Source organism: Bombus terrestris, chromosome 13 (assembly GCF_910591885.1).
Source record: "Bombus terrestris chromosome 13, iyBomTerr1.2, whole genome shotgun sequence".
In the NCBI taxonomy this organism is placed as follows: Eukaryota; Metazoa; Arthropoda; class Insecta; order Hymenoptera; family Apidae; genus Bombus; species Bombus terrestris.
The window spans coordinates 9,704,821-9,723,982 of record NC_063281.1 but is presented as its reverse complement, the minus strand read 5'-3'; the positions used below and the strand labels follow the sequence as shown (position 1 = coordinate 9,723,982).

Genomic DNA, 19,162 nt, shown 5'->3' with positions numbered 1-19,162 from the left:
ATCTACATATTCCTACGATGATGATTATCTTAGACAACGTTATCAGGGAAGAGAAATTCAGCCTAGATTTCTAAAATATTATGAAATATGTATTATATAGCGTTTTCATTCGCGTAATGAATGGAAAATTGGAAAATTCGCGTAATTTACTTTTTCCGGCCACGTCCGACTAGGATAAGGTTGATCTGCTGATTCAGCAGGCGATACTGTTGAAGATATTCAGATATTCGATACGGATTGAACTAGTATTTACCTGTGACGATAATTTTTATCATATCAGAGATGACTTCTAGCACATTAAATGCAAAGATGCGCCGATTCCTAACCAAAATGGCTCCCAAATTAGCCGAGAAAATTTTGGTTCTCTATAAAAGGCAAAAGTTTGTTCAAGTTAGTTAAAACAATGATAATTTTAGTCAATTTACAAAAAATAGAAATTCTGATTTATATTTCGAATTTAGATGTCCAGTTTACACAAACAAATTTTCGTTAAAATTATCAAATATTTACAAAAAATAATGAACGAGGATGTATTGAAACAGATGGATTCTTTAAAATCTGTTTATATGCTTATATTTGATGTTGAGAATATAAAATTTATCCATGGATATCTATTCGCATTTTGAGAGTTTTCACCCGCGAAATGTGAAGGATTGTCGGCAAAAAAAAAAGTAGGTGATCAGTATTATTAGCTGCACTACGAATCTGCAAATTTTCAGCAAAATCAACATATCACATTTAGGTAATGTGTTGTGTAGATATTCAGATAAGGTACTTTCATAAGATATTGCATTGTACGAGGTTACGATTATGCTTAATCCTGTAGAAAGAAACAGCAGAACTGTAGAAAACGAATTACTAACAACAGAATTTAGCATTTTTAAAACAAAATTGTGCTTTCTCGTTGCAACGTGTGATTTCATTTTTTCCTCAATTTGTTACACATTACTCCCTACAAATTTTGGCGCGCCTGCTTTAAACGCAGCCCAAAACCTGACCAAATTTTAATTGGAAAGAACATACAACATCTAAGAATTACAATTCAGTTTGTTAAAGACTTCAATCTGTATAACAAAAAATGTTACCTTAAGAAATCTTTTCAGCAATTTGCCGTAAACAAGCCCCTCTCTTCAAAAAGTTCATCCGTGAGAGATCTTTGCCTGGGCCTATCTAATATTGTTTCGAGAGAAAATAATCGTTCAACTGGTGCGATAGATGAAAAAGGCTTGTTATTCTTCAGAAAACTGTTTCCTATCGAATAATCATTTAACACAGACAAATCGGAACTCTTATCTTGCTAATTAAAATGTCAATTTAGTTATTTATTCTTATCTTCGGATAACACTCGTGGAATTGTTAGCTGTTTCATCTTCGCCTCTTTCAAATTCGAAACCGTTATTTACTTGTCATTTTTCAATAGTGTTGATTACATCTTCGTGATAATGCTTTGCTGATATGACCGCATTAATAAAAACTGAACGTTAAATGTTCAATGTTTCATTTGCCATTTCTGATAGTCGACGATTTTCAAATCTAGCAAGTAAAAAAGCAGCAATGACAGCTTCATAGAAATTAATATCCAAAGACAGAGACCTTTTGAATCTTCCGTTAGAACTTGGAACTAGGAACCTAACTGTTCTTAAGATAGTCTCCCAAATTGGATAACTTCGAAGTTTTGATTTATTAATTTGCTCCCGAACATATAGGAATCATGAGATTAGACATCCATAGTACATATTGTTTTCAGCCTGTACTTTATCTATAGCAGTTGCAAGAGAACGCAGACATATCAGTAATCCATCCAAGTAAGACAAATTGAAATCTCTCTGTGAAGTTACATAAGGTGTCTAATGTTTCATGCAACGACAAAATCTTCTCCGCATTAGCTAATATTTGAGAAAATAAATCATTCCAATATTTTTTTTTTTTTTTTCAATAATCTCACAGTTCTCAGGACAGGACGACAAATTTCAAAATGGAGGCACATTTTTATGATACGCCGTTATGTAAATTTTTTAAACGTAATACGAATAGACGCGATCATAAATATGTGAATGAACACTACGATAAAGATGTGAAGTCAGAAAACTGTCATTGGCATGAAAGTCAATAATTTCCCCAAAATGCGCCACATCTGCTTTTGTACACGAAAATTTGGAACGGATTTGGCAAAATTCAGCCCGTTCTAAATCGCTATTGCAACAGTTTAAAGAAAACTTAACTTATACAAAGCATGAACGTTATGCAATTTCAGAGCAATTTGTTTGAAATGAGCGAATGCGTGAGTTTGAGGCGACTCTGTGACAAAGCCATTGATCTTCTTTCAAGTATTTTCTCAAGCCAAAAATATCGCCAATTTTTTGGGAACCAAATAACAACAGTAGCGGAAACATATTTTACGTTTTGCAATGCTTTTATAACGTTAGTGACTAGTACTATATATGTAGTATCGGAAAAAAGATAGGATTAGGATAATTTAGATTTGTAAAATTCTCCTAATACTATTTATTTAAGATAAATAAAAATAACAGAGATTAATTGGACAGAGAACGATAAATGTTCAACTTGAACTAAAACACAAAAGTCTTATTCTACTCAAATCACTCTCGCAACTCTGTAACGCAACAACTCGATCTCTCTACAACCCTAGCAACTCTACAACCCTACAACTCTAGTCTTCGGCTTTGCACTCGCACGCTCTCGCTTCTCAACTCACACTGTACGCCTTTTGCATTCGTTCTCGCCGGCGTCTCAACTAACCCTGTCTTTAGCATCTCTTTGTCTTTTCCCGTCCTATCGGACACGTGTCCCGAAATACCTGTGACCAAGGTCACGCAGGCCCTTCCATGAAACTATCCACTTGAAAGGACCGACGACATATTGATGTACCCGACGATGCCACGGCACTCGCGAAATTGTTTACGGTTCGGCCGACATCTTAGGCCTTTTGTCCACGATACTACATATATGCACCATATAGTGCCTATATTTTTAAATGTGGTTTTGAATTTTTTATTTTCCATAGTCGCCGAAGGTACAATTTTGTCGATAATGTACATTTCGATACTCTTCTTTAAACTATGTACTATCTCTAGCTATTGGTAAAGTAAATTAAATTTTTAAGGTTCCATATAGGTATACATCCAATTTGATAAGTTATTTAACAAAATAGAATATAATGCAACATCGAACAACTTTTATTTCCATAGAATGTTTTACAATCCGATCTTTTATATTTTACATGGTATCTTTGACTTACATTTGCTTTGTATGTAACTACTACATTTATGGTAATGTTTTTGCTAATCAGTCGCACTTTTACAAAATAAAATCGTAACAATATACATGGCGATGAATCGAATATAATTAAATTAATATCTTTTCGTGGTATGTATACGTATGAGAATGAATGCTAATTGAATGGTGTCACTTATTTTTAATTTTATTATTTACAGAAAATTTGCGATCTGTGATTAAGTTTAATGCAGTCGTCCTAAAAGACTACATAAATTAGACAATATATAAAAGCAGCATTACGTTTTAAAGAAAATTATTTACAAATGGTATATCCGACCACAAAGTTTTGCTTGCTCGTAAGTCGCAGTTGCAAAGAACTGAAGGTACACAGGTCTGCTGTTGACTGTCATACCGACTACATCCAGGGCAAGTGACGACATAAGGAGCCCCCATTGAACATATGCAGTATTTGTTGCAATCTCTGTGTTGCAAACGGATAATCGGACTAGAAGACGTCTGCTCCGGACAGTGCCCTATACAGTAATCGACCATTCTATTTGTCGAATATTCATGATAACAATGGGCCTCTTTATCTACACAGGTTCCAAGTACATAATCAAAAGATGATGCACCAGGGCATTCTGCGAGATATTTGTTTCCGTCTTCGCATCTATAGTATAGGTTACATTGATAATTATGGGGTATTAACTTGGAAGTTCTGGTACAGTCAGTTATCAGCGAGCAGTGCGATTTTAAATCTACGTTTTCAGGCCAGGCACATTCTCCTGAGATTTTATCGTAGTACAGGCCGCTGGCACATTGCTCGATATACATGTCCCTATCACTGCATCTACAATATTTTTGACAATCATCTGCGTAACTACTTGTGTTGTGTCTTGTGGCTTCACACATTCCGCATTTCTTAGTTTCATCACATGATGGGCCCACATAACAGTGAGCATATCTATTATCGACGCATCTTTCTTCTCTATAATCAAAGAATTGTCCTAACGGACACCATCCAATTTCTTTCCAATTCCCTGAACATGTATAATATCTGTCACAGTAACATTCATGAGGAACTTTCTCGTAACCGGAAGTACAGGAGGAAGGATCACACTGTATCGGCAAGTAACTTACGTCTTCTGGCCACTGGCAGTTTTGTGTGCGACGATCGTAATACATATGGCGGGGACAGGTTTCTACTGTGGCGGTTCCCTGGTAGCATGTACAATACTTGCTGCACTCCTTGTGGGGCAACCGGCTAGTGCCTGACGAACAGGTGCCTTCGCAATGGTTATTTCCACCGGGGTAACAGATTGCTTTGTCTTCTGCCACACATTCTAACAGTTTCCAATCAAACTTTTCGCCTGAGCGACAATTCATCCATTGGTATTCTCCGTTGCGACATACGTAATATGCATAGCAGTTACTCCCGTCAGGTATTTTGTTTCCTTCAACGCAATAGTCCGGGCGCCAGGTCGTAGTCGTAGTAGTAGATTGATCACCGTTGCAATTCCCAACGTTTTCGGGTATATCGCACTGTTTCTTTCGTGCATTGTAAATTAGCCCTCCGTTACACGACCGATCACATTTCTTACCGTCCGAGCATTCGTAATAAAGCTTAGAGCACGTTCCAGCAGGATAGCGAACATAGCCAGTGGGTGGACACTCAGGTGAATCCCGACAATTTTCATATAAGTAACCATCATGAGAATACTTTTGGTTCCAACATATGCTGACATCCGGTAAATCGCAAACTTTCCTAATAAAATCATATACCATGCCATTAGGGCATATGGCGAGGAACTTCTTTCCGCCTTCGCAAGAGTAATACTTAGTACAAGAGCATTCGTGTGGTATGAATGTATATCCTTCTGGTGGACAATCTTGAACATCTCTTTCCTCCACTGCATAAGGTAGGAAGTATGTGGCCAGGTCGGTTTGATTGAAGTTCGATGAACACTCGTGTCTCGGAGGCCAGGTACATATATCCCTGGTTCCATCGAAAGACAATCCATCTTCGCAAACTTTCTGTACCTTAACACCATCTACGCATTCGTAATACAAACCGCAATCCGTCTCATGAGAAATTCTCTTAGTACCGGTTGCAGGACAGTGGACATTAGACACACATTGTCTACGTTCATCGTCGAATACATGACCCGATGGGCACTGTCTTACAGCGTATTGTCCATCGACACATTCGTAATACAGCGATTGACGTTGGCAATCATGCGGCAGAAGTACTGCCTCCAACAATTTACCTGTTGGACATGAATCGTAAACTTTACACTTGGCGGCATCTTTGTGTACACATTCTAGAGAGTCCGAACAAAACAGCTGTTCCTCGTCACACGTTTTTAAGACTTTTTCCCCGTTCTCGCATTTGTAATATAGGCTACAGTTGGTGGAATGAGGTTGTATGAATTCGTCCTTTGAACAATCCGGGGCTCTTGACGCGCAATTTGCCTCCCATGGCAAAGTACAATTTTGAAGTTCAGGATCGAAATGTAGCTTCTGTCCGGGGGCAAATTCTGGGCAATTCGAGAGTTGTTTCTGCCCATTGGAACATTTGTAAAACTTGGTACAATCGTGTTTGTGAGCGAGCTGTACGGTTTTTCCTGAAGATTCTGGACATTTTGTTGGAATTTCATGTATTTCGGCAAAAGCGTTCTCCGTCACTGCCAAAATGGCAATGACCAGTAATAATAAATCTGAAATAGAAGAAAATATCAAATCTGCCATTCTGTATGTCAATTCTATTCTATGTGTCATGAAAAAAAGCTAATTTTTGCTTAAATGGAAACCAATGTCCCCTACATCATAAAGAAATCTTCCAAAAACTTTAGTGACGACTTTGGTGATTTTAATTTTTACAGTTACTGATTACAAATAACTATTATAAGCGATTAATATGTTTTGATTATCATCATCAGTGACGGACTAAAACGGGTTCCGTCATTGGTCATGATTATTGCTAATCAAAGGAATTTTGTCATCGTTAATGGTTATAGGTAACTAAAAACAGTATGGATCGTCAGTGTAGCAACCTGACGAATGCATATACGACGCAGTGAATATAGGGGTGCTAAGTGTAACAGTTAACGGCATAACAATTTTCAATAGTGGTTTCCAATAAGCAAAAAATGTTCATCTATGATGATTATTCGTAATTGAAAATGGCCTCCTTCGTCGTTAATGTTCACCAGTAGCCGAACAAATTTATTTCGTCCTCTATATTCTCCCAAGGAATACACGTCTACTATATGCGATATAAGATAAAGTCCCGAAAGCAACCTACGTGGTTGCGAACTATATCACAAGTAAAATCACTCACCTCTCATTCCAACAGATTTATTTCTCACTTTTGAAAAATAACACACTCTCCTATAGTAGGTTTTTAAGAAGGAACTGACATCACCAAGTTATAAGATTTGACTTTTATAGCTAACTTATCGTACTATCAGCATATCTTAGTGCTTTGTATTGGACGATACAATCATTTAACGATTCAGGCTTGCAGTATTCAAACGATAATTATCATTATAATCTTACTCCCAATTTTAGAGTTATCACTCAGGTATAAATCGGCTTATCGTTTCGCGCTTCACATATCAAAAGTGCGATGCTGGGATAATATTACTTAATAACAACACAGAAAATATATTATATACTTAGATATATATTTAGGAGCGCTGTGAATGCAAACTGTAATCAACATTTGCATTGTATGTAACTACTACATTTATGGTAATGTTTTTGCTAATCAGTCGCACTTTTACAAAATAAAATTGTGACAATATACGTGGCGATGAATCGAATATAATTAAATTGTTATAGTTTTATGCTATGTATACATATAACAATGAATGTTCATTAAATGATATCATTTATCACTGATTTTATTATTTACAGAAAATTTGCTATCTGTAATCAAATTCAATGCAGTCATCATAAAAGATTCTATAAATTAAATAAAATATAAGGATAGCATTACGTTTCAACAATGCAGCATTGTAATGTGCTGAAATTCAGTGATACTCGATGAAGGTGTTACGACAAACCATTTATCTTTAGTAATTATTCTACGAATTTATTTCTTTTTGATTCTACGATTCATTTTCCAGCTTTTAACGAAAATTATTCACAAATGGTATATCCGAAAAATCACAAATGTTTGTTTGGCAGTAAGTTGCAGTTGCAACAATGAGCATTCTTACTCATACAGCTTCTGAGTACATAATCAAACTTTAATCGAGTATCGCATACCTCGCAATATTTGGATCTTTCATCACATTCATAGCAAAGTGTACATTTACATTAATGGGGTACAGCACCAATATTACTGCTACAATCAGTTAGAGACGGACAGTTCGACGATAAATTTGCGTTTTGAGGCACGTTTTCCCAATATTATATCGTAGTACAGACCGCTGGCACATTGCTCGTTCCTATCGCTACATCTACAATATTGTTGACAATCCTTAATCAATACTGTAAACAGTGAGCATAATTAATATCAACGCATTTTTCAGCTTCATAGTCAAAGCCATCTCCGCTTTTACAGAACTGAAGATATTTCTTATTGTTTATACAAGCATAATATCTGTCACAGAAACACTCGTGAGGAACATAATTGTCACCGAAACTACATTCGCTAGGATTACAGTACGTCGGCAAGTCACTGTCCTGTATGGCTTCTGGAAAGTTGCAGTATTTTCTGGACCGGTCGTAATACGTATGACGGCCACATATTCTAACTGTGGCAGTTCCATGTTCGCATTCACAAAACTTGTTGCATTCCCTGTGGGGCAACCGGCCACTGCTTGACGAACAACTGCCTTGGCATTCGTTCTGTCCTGAAGGGCGACATTGAGCAATGTCGTCTGACATACATTTCCTCTCCGCCCAATCAAACTTTTCGCCTGAAGGACATTTCATCCATTGGTATTCTCCGTTGCGACATGCGTAATATGCATAACAGTTACACTCATGAGGTAATTGGTTTCCTTCAATGCAATAGGGCGGGCGCCACGTCGTAGTAGTAGTTGTAGTTGTAGTCGTAGTCGTAGTCGTAGTCGTAGAAGTAGTAGTACTAGTAGTAGGTTGATCACCGTTGCAGCCCTCAACGTTTTCGGGTATATCGCACTGTTTCTTATGTGAATTGAAAATTAGCCCTTCGCTACACGACCGATCACATTTGATACCGTTCGAGCATTCGTAATAAAGCTTAGAGCACGTTCCAGCAGGATAGCGAACATAGCCAGTGGGTGGACACTCAGGTGAATTCTGACAATTTTCGTATAAGTAACCATCGTGAGAATACTTTTGATTCCAACATATAGCGACATCCCGTAAATCGCAAACTTTCCTAATAAAATCATATACCATGCCATTAGGGCATATGGCGGGAAACTTCTTTCCGTCTTCGCAAGAGTAATACTTAGTACAAGAGCATTCGTGTGGTATGAATGTATATCCTTCTGGTGGACAATCTTGAACATCTCTTTCCTCCACTGCATAAGGTAGGAAGTATGTGGCCAGGTCGGTTTGATTGAAGTTCGATGAACACTTGTATCTCGCAGGCCAGGTACATATACCCTTGGCTTCATCGAAAGACAATCCATCTTCGCAAACTTTCTGTACCTTAACACCATCTACGCATTCGTAATACAAACCGCAATCCGTCTCATGAGAAATTCTCTTAGTACCGGTTGCAGGACAGTGGACATTAGACACACATTGTCTACGTTCATCGTCGAATACATGACCCGATGGGCACTGTCTTACAGCGTATTGTCCATCGACACATTCGTAATACAGCGATTGACGTTGGCAATCATGCGGCAGAAGTACTGCCTCCAACAATTTACCTGTTGGACATGAATCGTAAACTTTACACTTGGCGGCATCTTTGTGTACACATTCTAGAGAGTCCGAACAAAACAGCTGTTCCTCGTCACACGTTTTTAAGACTTTTTCCCCGTTCTCGCATTTGTAATATAGGCTACAGTTGGTGGAATGAGGTTGTATGAATTCGTCCTTTGAACAATCCGGGGCTCTTGACGCGCAATTTGCCTCCCATGGCAAAGTACAATTTTGAAGTTCAGGATCGAAATGTAGCTTCTGTCCGGGGGCAAATTCTGGGCAATTCGAGAGTTGTTTCTGCCCATTGGAACATTTGTAAAACTTGGTACAATCGTGTTTGTGAGCGAGCTGTACGGTTTTTCCTGAAGATTCTGGACATTTTGTTGGAATTTCATGTATTTCGGCAAAAGCGTTCTCCGTCACTGCCAAAATGGCAATGACCAGTAATAATAAATCTGAAATAGAAGAAAATATCAAATCTGCCATTCTGTATGTCAATTCTATTCTATGTGTCATGAAAAAAAGCTAATTTTTGCTTAAATGGAAACCAATGTCCCCTACATCATAAAGAAATCTTCCAAAAACTTTAGTGACGACTTTGGTGATTTTAATTTTTACAGTTACTGATTACAAATAACTATTATAAGCGATTAATATGTTTTGATTATCATCATCAGTGACGGACTAAAACGGGTTCCGTCATTGGTCATGATTATTGCTAATCAAAGGAATTTTGTCATCGTTAATGGTTATAGGTAACTAAAAACAGTATGGATCGTCAGTGTAGCAACCTGACGAATGCATATACGACGCAGTGAATATAGGGGTGCTAAGTGTAACAGTTAACGGCATAACAATTTTCAATAGTGGTTTCCAATAAGCAAAAAATGTTCATCTATGATGATTATTCGTAATTGAAAATGGCCTCCTTCGTCGTTAATGTTCACCAGTAGCCGAACAAATTTATTTCGTCCTCTATATTCTCCCAAGGAATACACGTCTACTATATGCGATATAAGATAAAGTCCCGAAAGCAACCTACGTGGTTGCGAACTATATCACAAGTAAAATCACTCACCTCTCATTCCAACAGATTTATTTCTCACTTTTGAAAAATAACACACTCTCCTATAGTAGGTTTTTAAGAAGGAACTGACATCACCAAGTTATAAGATTTGACTTTTATAGCTAACTTATCGGGCTATCAGCATATCTTAATGCTTTGTATCGGACGATACAATCATTTAACGCTTCAAGCTTACAGTATTTTGGAACGATAAATATCGTAATCTTACTCACAATTATAGAGTTGTGGAGTATTGATTGAGAATAAATATCGTGAAATAACGAAAGCGAGACATTGGTGTCGCAACCCATCAAATATATTTTGAATAAATAAATGAATAAATGTACAGCCGTATACGTGAATCGTTCATACAAAATATAAAACGCGGAATAAATACTCGTTAATGTTCGTCGCGCAACTCGATAAATACTCGGAGATACTCTGTAGATATTATTCTATACTATTCGATACTGTTCGATACTCCGCGACATACTTCTATACTCTACGACACTAAATCGCTGGCGATCGCGTACGTTTATTTATACTGGTCGGTGTAGAGTCGGAAAATTCAAATTCATCTTCATTCGACAGTTGCCTGTAGCGGCGACAAAACAACATCATGATTTGAATTGTCCTCTGACTCGTGTGCCGCTACAGAGTTATCACTCAAGTATAAATCGACTTATCGTTCCGTGCTTCACATATCAAAGGTGCGATGCTGGGACAACAGTGCTTAATAACGATACAGAAGATATGTTATGTACTTAGGTATATATTTAGGAGCGTTGTGAATGCAAACTGTAATTAAAGTATTGAAGATGTCGAGAAATAGGAAGCAAGCGTTTCTGTATAACAATTTCAACGAGAGAAGTAGATTACTCTTAGAAAAGTTTTATAAAAAGAAGTAACTAATATAAGACAACTCCAATACATACATTGTATAAACATACATGGTATAATAGAATCGAATTATTCGATTGGACTTTATAATGTACCGATAAAGATTTAAAATGTACGTTCTTACAATTCTTATCCTGTTGCAAAATGATACACATGAGATCGCGACACGGTAGAATTGTAATATAATTTTAACAATCGAGACATAAATATCTGTAATTATAAATCGGAAATTTGTTATTCATTGCGCATATTTTATATATATATGAATGAATTGTGAATTATATATCACGATAATGCCAATAGACGGCTTTTTATATTATTAATAATAATGAATTAATTATCTCCGTGTTTCATTCGTATATCTTCCCAAGGTTCGGTTGTCAAAACCTTTTATGATTTCTGTTAAGAAAAGCGATTATGTTTACCTACATATTTCTACGATGATGATTATCTTGGATAACGTTATCACGGAAAAGAAATTTAGCTTAGATTTCTAAAATATTATGAAATATGCATTATATAGAGGTTTTACTCAATGGAAAATTCGCGTACTTTACTTCTTCTTCCGTCCTCGTCTGACTAGGATAAGGTTGATCTACTGATTCTGCAAGTAACACCGTTGAAAATATTCAGATATTCGATGCGGATTGAACTAGTATTTATCTGTGACGATAATTTTTATCATATCAGAGATGACTTTTAGCACATTATATGCAAAGATACGCTGATTAAATATTTCCTAACCAGAATGGCACCCAAATTAACTTAGAAAATTTTGATTGTCTATAGCAGGCAAAAGTTTGTTCAAGTTAGTTAAAACAATGATTATCTTAGTCAATTTACAAAAAATAAAAATTCTGATATGTCCGTATTTCGAATTTAGATGTCCAGTTTACACATACAAATTTTAGTTAAAATTGTCAAATATTTACAAAAATTATTGAACAAGGATGTATTGAAACAAATGGATTCTTTAAAATCTGTTTATATGCTTATATTTGTTGTTGAGAATATAAAATTTATCCATGGGAATCTATCCGCATTTTGAGAGTTTTCATCAGGGAAATGTGGACCTGCGGAAATCAACCGCTAACAACACAGCATATGTTATACATCTAACATCTAAGAAATACAATTCAGTTTGTTAAAAACTCCAATCAGTATAAGAAAAAATGTTACCTTAAGAAATTTGCCGTAAGCAAGCCTCTCTCTTCAAAAAGTTCATCCGTGAGAGATCTTTGCCTGGGCCTATCTAATATTGTTGCGAAAGAAAATAATCGTTCAACTGGTGCAATGAAAAAGGCTTGTTATTCTTCAGAAATCTGTTTCCTATCGAATAATCATTTAACACGGACAAATCGGAACCTTTATCTTGCTAATTAAAATGTCGATTTAGTTATTTATTCTTATTTTCGGATAACACTCGTGGAATTGTTAGCTGTTTCATGTTCGCCTCTTTCAAACTCGAAACCGTTCTTTACTTGTCATTTTTCAATAGTGTTGATTACATCTTCGTGATAATGCTTTGCTGATATGACCGCATTAATAAAAACTGAGCGTTAAATGTTCAATGTTTCATTTGCCACTTCTGATAGTCGACGACTTTTAAATCTAGCAAGTGAAAAAACAGCAATGACAGCTTCATAGGAATTAATATCCAAAGACAGAAACCTTTTGAATCTTCCGTTAGAACTTGGAACTAGGAATCTAACTGTTCCTAAGATAGTTTCCCAAATTGGATAACTTCAAAGTTTTGACTTATTAATTTGCTCCCGAACATATAGGAATCATGAGATTAGACATCCATAGTACATATTGTTTTCAGCCTGTACTTTATCTATAGCAGTTGCAAGAGAACGCAGACATATCAGTAATCCATCCAAGTAAGACAAATTGAAATCTCTCTGTGAAGTTACATAAGGTGTCTAATGTTTCATGTAACGACAAAATCTTCTCCGCATTAGCTAACATTTGAGAAAATAAATCATTCCAATATTTTTTTTTTTTTTCAATAATCTCACAGTTCTCAGGACGGGACGACAAATTTCAAAGTGGAGGCACATTTTTATGATACGCCGTCATGTAAATTTTTTAAACGTAATACGAATAGACGCGATCATAAATATGTGAATGAACACTACGATAAAGATGTGAAGTCAGAAAACTGTCATTGGCATGAAAGTCAATAATTTCCCCAAAATGCACCACATCTGCTTTTGTACACGAAAATTTGGAACGGATTTGGCAAAATTCAGCCCGTTCTAAATCGCTATTGCAACAGTTTAAAGAAAACTTAACTTATACAAAGCATGAACGTTATCCAATTTCAGAGCAATTTGTTTGAAATGAGCGAATGCGTGAGTTTGAGGCGACTCTGTGACAAAGCCATTGATCTTCTTTCAAGTATATTCTCAAGCCAAAAATATCGCCAATTTTTTGGGAACCAAATAACAACAGTAGCGGAAACATATTTTACGTTTTGCAATGCTTTTGTAACGTTAGTGACTAGTACTATATATGCACCATATAATGCCTATATTTTTAAATGTGGTTTTGAATTTTTTATTTTCCATAGTCGCCGAAGGTACAATTTTGTCGATGATGTACATTTCGATACTCTTCTTTAAACTATGTACTATCTCTAGCTATTGATAAAGGAAATTAAATTTTTAAAGTTCAATATATGTATACATCCAATTTGATAAAGCATTTAACAAAATAGAATATAATGCAACATCGAACAACTTTTGTTTCCATCGCATGTTTTACAATCCGATCTTTTATATTTTACATGGTATCTTTGACTTACATTTGCTTTTTATGTAACTACTACATTTATGGTAATGTTTATACTAATCAGTCACACTTTTACAAAATAAAATCGTGACAATATACATGGCGATGGATCGAATATAATTAAATTAATATCTTTTCGTGGTATGTATACGTATGAGAATGAATGCTAATTGAATGGTGTCACTTATCTTTAATTTTATTATTTACAGAAAATTTGCGATTTGTGGTCAACTTTAATGCAGTCGTCCTAAAAGACTACATAAATTAGACAATATATAAAAGCCATTACGTTTTAACCTTGTAACATCGTAATATTATGGAATTCAGAAATACTCGATGAAGGTGTTACGACAAACCATTTATCTTTAGTGATTATTCTACGAATTCATTTCTTTTTGCTTTCACGATTCATTTCCTAGCTTTTAAAGAAAATTATTCACAAATGGTACATCCGACCACAAAGTTTTGCTTGCTCGTAAGTCGCAATTGCAAACATCTGAAGGTACACAGGTCTGACGTCGACTGTCATACCGACTACATCCAGGGCAATTGATGACATAAGGAGCCCCCATTGAACATATGCAGTATTTGTTGCAATCTTGGTGTTGCAAACGGATAATCGGACTAGAAGACGTCTGCTCCGGACAGTGCTCTATACAGTGATCAACCGTTCTTGACGAGTATTCATGGTAACAATGGGCCTCTTTATCCACATAGGTCGCGAGTACATAATCAAAAGATGATGCACCAGGGCATTCTGAGAGATATTTGTTTCCGTTTTCGCATGTATAGTAAAGCTTACATTGACAATTATGGGGTATAAACCTGGAAGTTCTGGTACAGTCAGTTATGAGCGGGCATGAGTGCGATTTTAAATCTACGTTTTCGGGCCAGGCACATTCTCCTGAGACTTTATCGTATTTCAGACCGCTGGCACATTGCTCGATATTACCGCTACATCTACAATATTGTTGACAATCTGTAATCAATTATTTCTATAACAGTGAGCATATGTACTGTCAATGCATTTTTCTTCTGTATAGTCAAAGAGCTTTCCGCTTTCACACAAAAAAATGAATTTCGCATTGCCTGAGCATTTATAATATCTGTCACAGTAACATTCATGAGGAACATAATTGTCACCGAAACTACAGTCGGAAGGATTACATTGTTTCGGCAAGTTATTTATGTCCTCTGGCCAATTACAGATGTCTCTGTATCGGTCGTAATACGTATGTGGGTAACAATTTCGAATTGTGGTAATTCCATTATCGCATGTACAATACTTGTTGCAGTCTTTGTGGGGCAAATTGCTATTACTTGACGAACATGTGCCCTCACAGTCGATGCTATCAGATCTGTAACATTGAGCAATGCCTGCTGGCATACATAACTTCTTAATCGAATCAAACTTTTCGCCTGCGGGACATCTCATCCATTGGTATTGTCCGTTCCGACATAAGTAATATGCATCGCAGTTACACTCGTGATGCTGTTGGCTTCCTTCCGGGCAATTGATCGGGCGCCATGTCGTAGACGTAGTTGTAGGCGGGCGCCATGTCGTAGACGTAGTTGTAGGCGGGCGCCATGTCGTAGACGTAGTTGTAGGCGGGCGCCATGTCGTAGACGTAGTTGAAGATACATAATCGTGGCAGTTGGGAACATTCTTAGGTAGATCGCACGAGCTGATTACTGGATTGAAGACGTACCCTTGGTAACACGACATACGACATTTGCGACCGTTGAAGCAATCGTAAAATAAATTACAATTAGTTTCATGAGGATAGCGACTATGGCCATCAGATGGACAATCAGATGAAAAATAACAATTTTCATTTAGGAACGTGTCGTTAGTATACATTTCGTTCTTACATATGGCGGCATGCGGCAAATCGCAAACTTCTCTAATATAATCATATATCATGCCTTCAGGACATTCACTAACATACTTATTTCCGTCTTCGCAAGAGTAGTACTTGGTACAAGAGCATTCGTGTGGTATGAATGTATATCCTTCTGGTGGACAATCTAGAACATCTCTTTCCTCCACTGCATAAGGTAGGAAGTATGTGGCCAGATCGTTTTGTTTGAAGTTCGATGAACACTCGTGTCTCGGAGGCCAAGTACATATACTCTTGGTTTCATCGAAAGACAATCCATCTTCGCAAACTTTCTCTACTTTCACACCATCCACGCATTCGTAGTACAAACCGCAATCCGTCTCATGAGAAATTCTCTTAGTACCGGTTGCAGGACAGTGGACATTAGACACACATTGTCTACGTTCATCGTCGAATACATGACCCGATGGACACTGTCTTACAGCGTATAGTCCATCGACACATTCATAATACTGCGATTGATGATGGCAATCGCTATCATGTGGGAGAAGTACAGCTTCCAACAATTTACTTGTTGGACATGAATCGTAAACTTTACACTTGGCGGCATCTTTGTGTACACATTCTAGAGAGTCGGAACAAAACAGCTGTTCCTCGTCACACGTTTTTAAGACTTTTTCCCCGTTCTCGCATTTGTAATATAGGCTACAGTTGGTGGGATGAGGTTGTATGAATTCGTCCTTTGAACAATCCGGGGCTCTTGACGCGCAATTTGCCTCCCATGGCAAAGTACAATTTTGAAGTTCAGGATCGAAATGTAGCTTCTGTCCGGGGGCAAATTCTGGGCAATTCAAGAGTTGTTTCTGCCCATTGGAACATTCGTAAAACTTGGTACAATCGTGTTTGTGAGCGAGCTGTACGGTTTTTCCTGAAGATTCTGGACATTTTGTTGGAATTTCATGTATTTCGGCAAAAGCGTTCTCCGTCACTGCCAAAATGGCAATGACCAGTAATAATAAATCTGAAATAGAAGAAAATATCAAATCTGCCATTCTGTATGTCAATACTATTCTATTTGTCATGAAGAAAAAGCTAATTTTTGTTTAAATGGAAACCAATGTCCCCTACATCTTAAAGAAAACTTCCAAAAACTTTAGTGACGAATTTGGTGATTTTAATTTTTACTGTTACTGATTACAAATAACTATTATAAATGATTAATATGTTTTGATTATCATCATTAGTGACGGACTAAAACGGGTTCCGTCATCGGTCATGATTATTGCTAATCAAAGGAATTTTGTCATCGTTAATGGTTATAGGTAACTAAAAACAGTATGGATCGTCAGTGTAGCAACCTGACGAATGCATATACGACGCAGTGTTGAATATAGGGGTGCTAAGTGTAACAGTTAACGGCATAACAATTTTCAATAGTGGTTTCCAATAAGCAAAAAATGTTCATCTATGATGATTATTCGTAATTGAAAATGGCCTCCTTCGTCGTTAATGTTCACCAGTAGCCGAACAAATTTATTTCGTCCTCTATATTCTCCCAAAGAAAATACGTCTACTATATGCGATATAAGATAAAGTCCCGAAAGCAACCTACGTAGTTGCGAACTATATCACAGGTAAAATCACTCATCTCTTATTCCAACAGATTTATTTCTGACGATTGAAAAATAACACACCTTCCTATAACCGATTTTTAGGAAGGAACTGACATTACAAAATTGTAAGATTTGATTTTTATAGCTAACTTAACGGACTAACAACATATCTTGCTACTTTTTACCGGACGATACGGTCATTTAACAATGTAAGTGTAGATTATTTTCAAACGATAATTTCTATTATTACTTTACTCCTTATTTTAGATTTATCACTCTGATATAAATTGGCTTATCGTTTCGGAATTCGCATGTCAATGGTGCGATGGAGGGACAATAGTGTTTAATAACGATGCCTGTTCGCTTCCATAATTGCATACCCTCGCTTTCAAAAGGAACTTCTCCAATATTATGGCTGTTCCTGGATAATTCGGAATTATACAAGGAAGATGAAAGCGTTGGCAAAGAGTGTTGTAAATTTTTCATTCTCAATTAACTCTCTATCAGTACATTGTCATGTTTCAGCCATTTTGAAGCAAGAGACTAGAATGATTTTGGCACAACATAATTATTCGGACAGTCGATGAGAAACTTTCAGAGAACTGAAAATATGAAGTTGGCGTGTTCCTTGGGTTTATTGTATGAGGCGAAGAATTAGAGAAAACATTAATTCTCTTTGCTAGGGAGCTCCATAAAGCGGTTTTTCATATGTTCCTATGGATTTCCATGAGTAAACAGGTTTAATATTCAATCTACAATTTGCTTTGCAAAACGTCGCACGGCAAACGTCGTTCGGCTTGAGGATCACTATGCGGAAAGAGATATTTTGGCCGATTTTTAATTGTCAATGACTAAAAAACAAAGTCGAAATCGTAACTTTTTTATTCTTGAATTTTTCGGCTTCAACAAACACGCCTTAAATTTCCTGTTAAATTACTTGTAGTCTAACAACACCTTGTGCAATATGTACGATATAAGAATATCCCAAAATAAGATAAAGTCTCAAAAGGAACATATGTGGTTACGAACTATATCTCTTATAAAATTACTCACCTCTCATTCCCGTAAACAATTTGTACAATTGAAAAATAATAAAAACTCCGAAACTTGGTTTTTAATAAAGAACTGACAGTCCCAAACGATAAGATTTGACTTTTATAGCTAACTTATCGCACTTTTAAGATATCGATATGTCTCCTTGCCTTATTCCAAACGATAATATCATTAAACAATGGATGTTTCGATTGGTTTCAAACGATAATTTTCTTTTATTATCTTACTCACAATTTAAAAGTTATCATTCAGGTTTCAACCCGCTTATCGTTTCCGACTTCACATGCCAAAAGTGCGATGGAACAATGGTGCTTAATAACGATACAGAAAATATGTTATATACTCAAATATATACTTAGAAGCAGTTGTGTACGCAAACTGTAATCAAAGTGTTGAGAACGTCGAGGAATTCGAAGCAAGCGATTCTGTATAACAATTTCGATGAGAGAAGTAGAATACTCTTAGAAGAGTATCGTAAAAAGAAGTAACTAACTTCAATACAGACAACTACGATACATACATGGTATAACAGAATAGAATTATTCGATTGGACTTTATAACGTACTGACAAAGATTTAGAACAAAAGTTCTTAAAATTCTTGTCCTGTTACACAATGATACAGATAAGATCGTGACATTATTAGATTGTAGCATAATCTTACTGATCAAAACCTAAATACCTGCAATTATAAATCGGAAATATGTTAGTCATTACGCCAATAGACGGCTTTTTATATTACTCGGTATATTATATTTATGCTATTTTCCATTATAACGTATGATTT

General features: G+C 36.3%; 3 protein-coding genes across 3 annotated transcripts; all 3 read right to left on the bottom strand.

The window, feature by feature from the left end:
• Positions 1–3,123: 3,123 nt before the first annotated feature.
• On the bottom strand, positions 3,124–4,223 carry LOC125386205. The gene has a single exon (XM_048411435.1). The coding sequence runs from the start codon at positions 4,147–4,149 to the stop codon at positions 3,541–3,543; it is 609 nt and encodes a 202-aa protein (XP_048267392.1). The 5' UTR covers positions 4,150–4,223; the 3' UTR covers positions 3,124–3,540.
• LOC100649646 (chitin-binding domain protein cbd-1-like) lies at positions 4,180–6,806 on the bottom strand (the record flags this gene model as incomplete). The annotated part of the gene is made up of 2 exons (XM_003402964.4): positions 6,578–6,806; positions 4,180–5,954 (listed from the first exon to the last, which is right to left on the bottom strand). Coding segments are annotated over exons 1-2 (1,782 nt in total), but the record flags the coding sequence as incomplete, so codon positions are not given.
• Positions 6,807–6,902: 96 nt separating this feature from the next.
• On the bottom strand, positions 6,903–18,486 carry LOC105667026. The gene is made up of 4 exons (XM_048411538.1): positions 18,378–18,486; positions 14,874–16,732; positions 14,298–14,841; positions 6,903–9,563 (listed from the first exon to the last, which is right to left on the bottom strand). The coding sequence occupies exons 1-4, from the start codon at positions 18,382–18,384 to the stop codon at positions 7,729–7,731; spliced, it is 4,245 nt and encodes a 1,414-aa protein (XP_048267495.1). The 5' UTR covers positions 18,385–18,486; the 3' UTR covers positions 6,903–7,728.
• Positions 18,487–19,162: the final 676 nt, after the last annotated feature.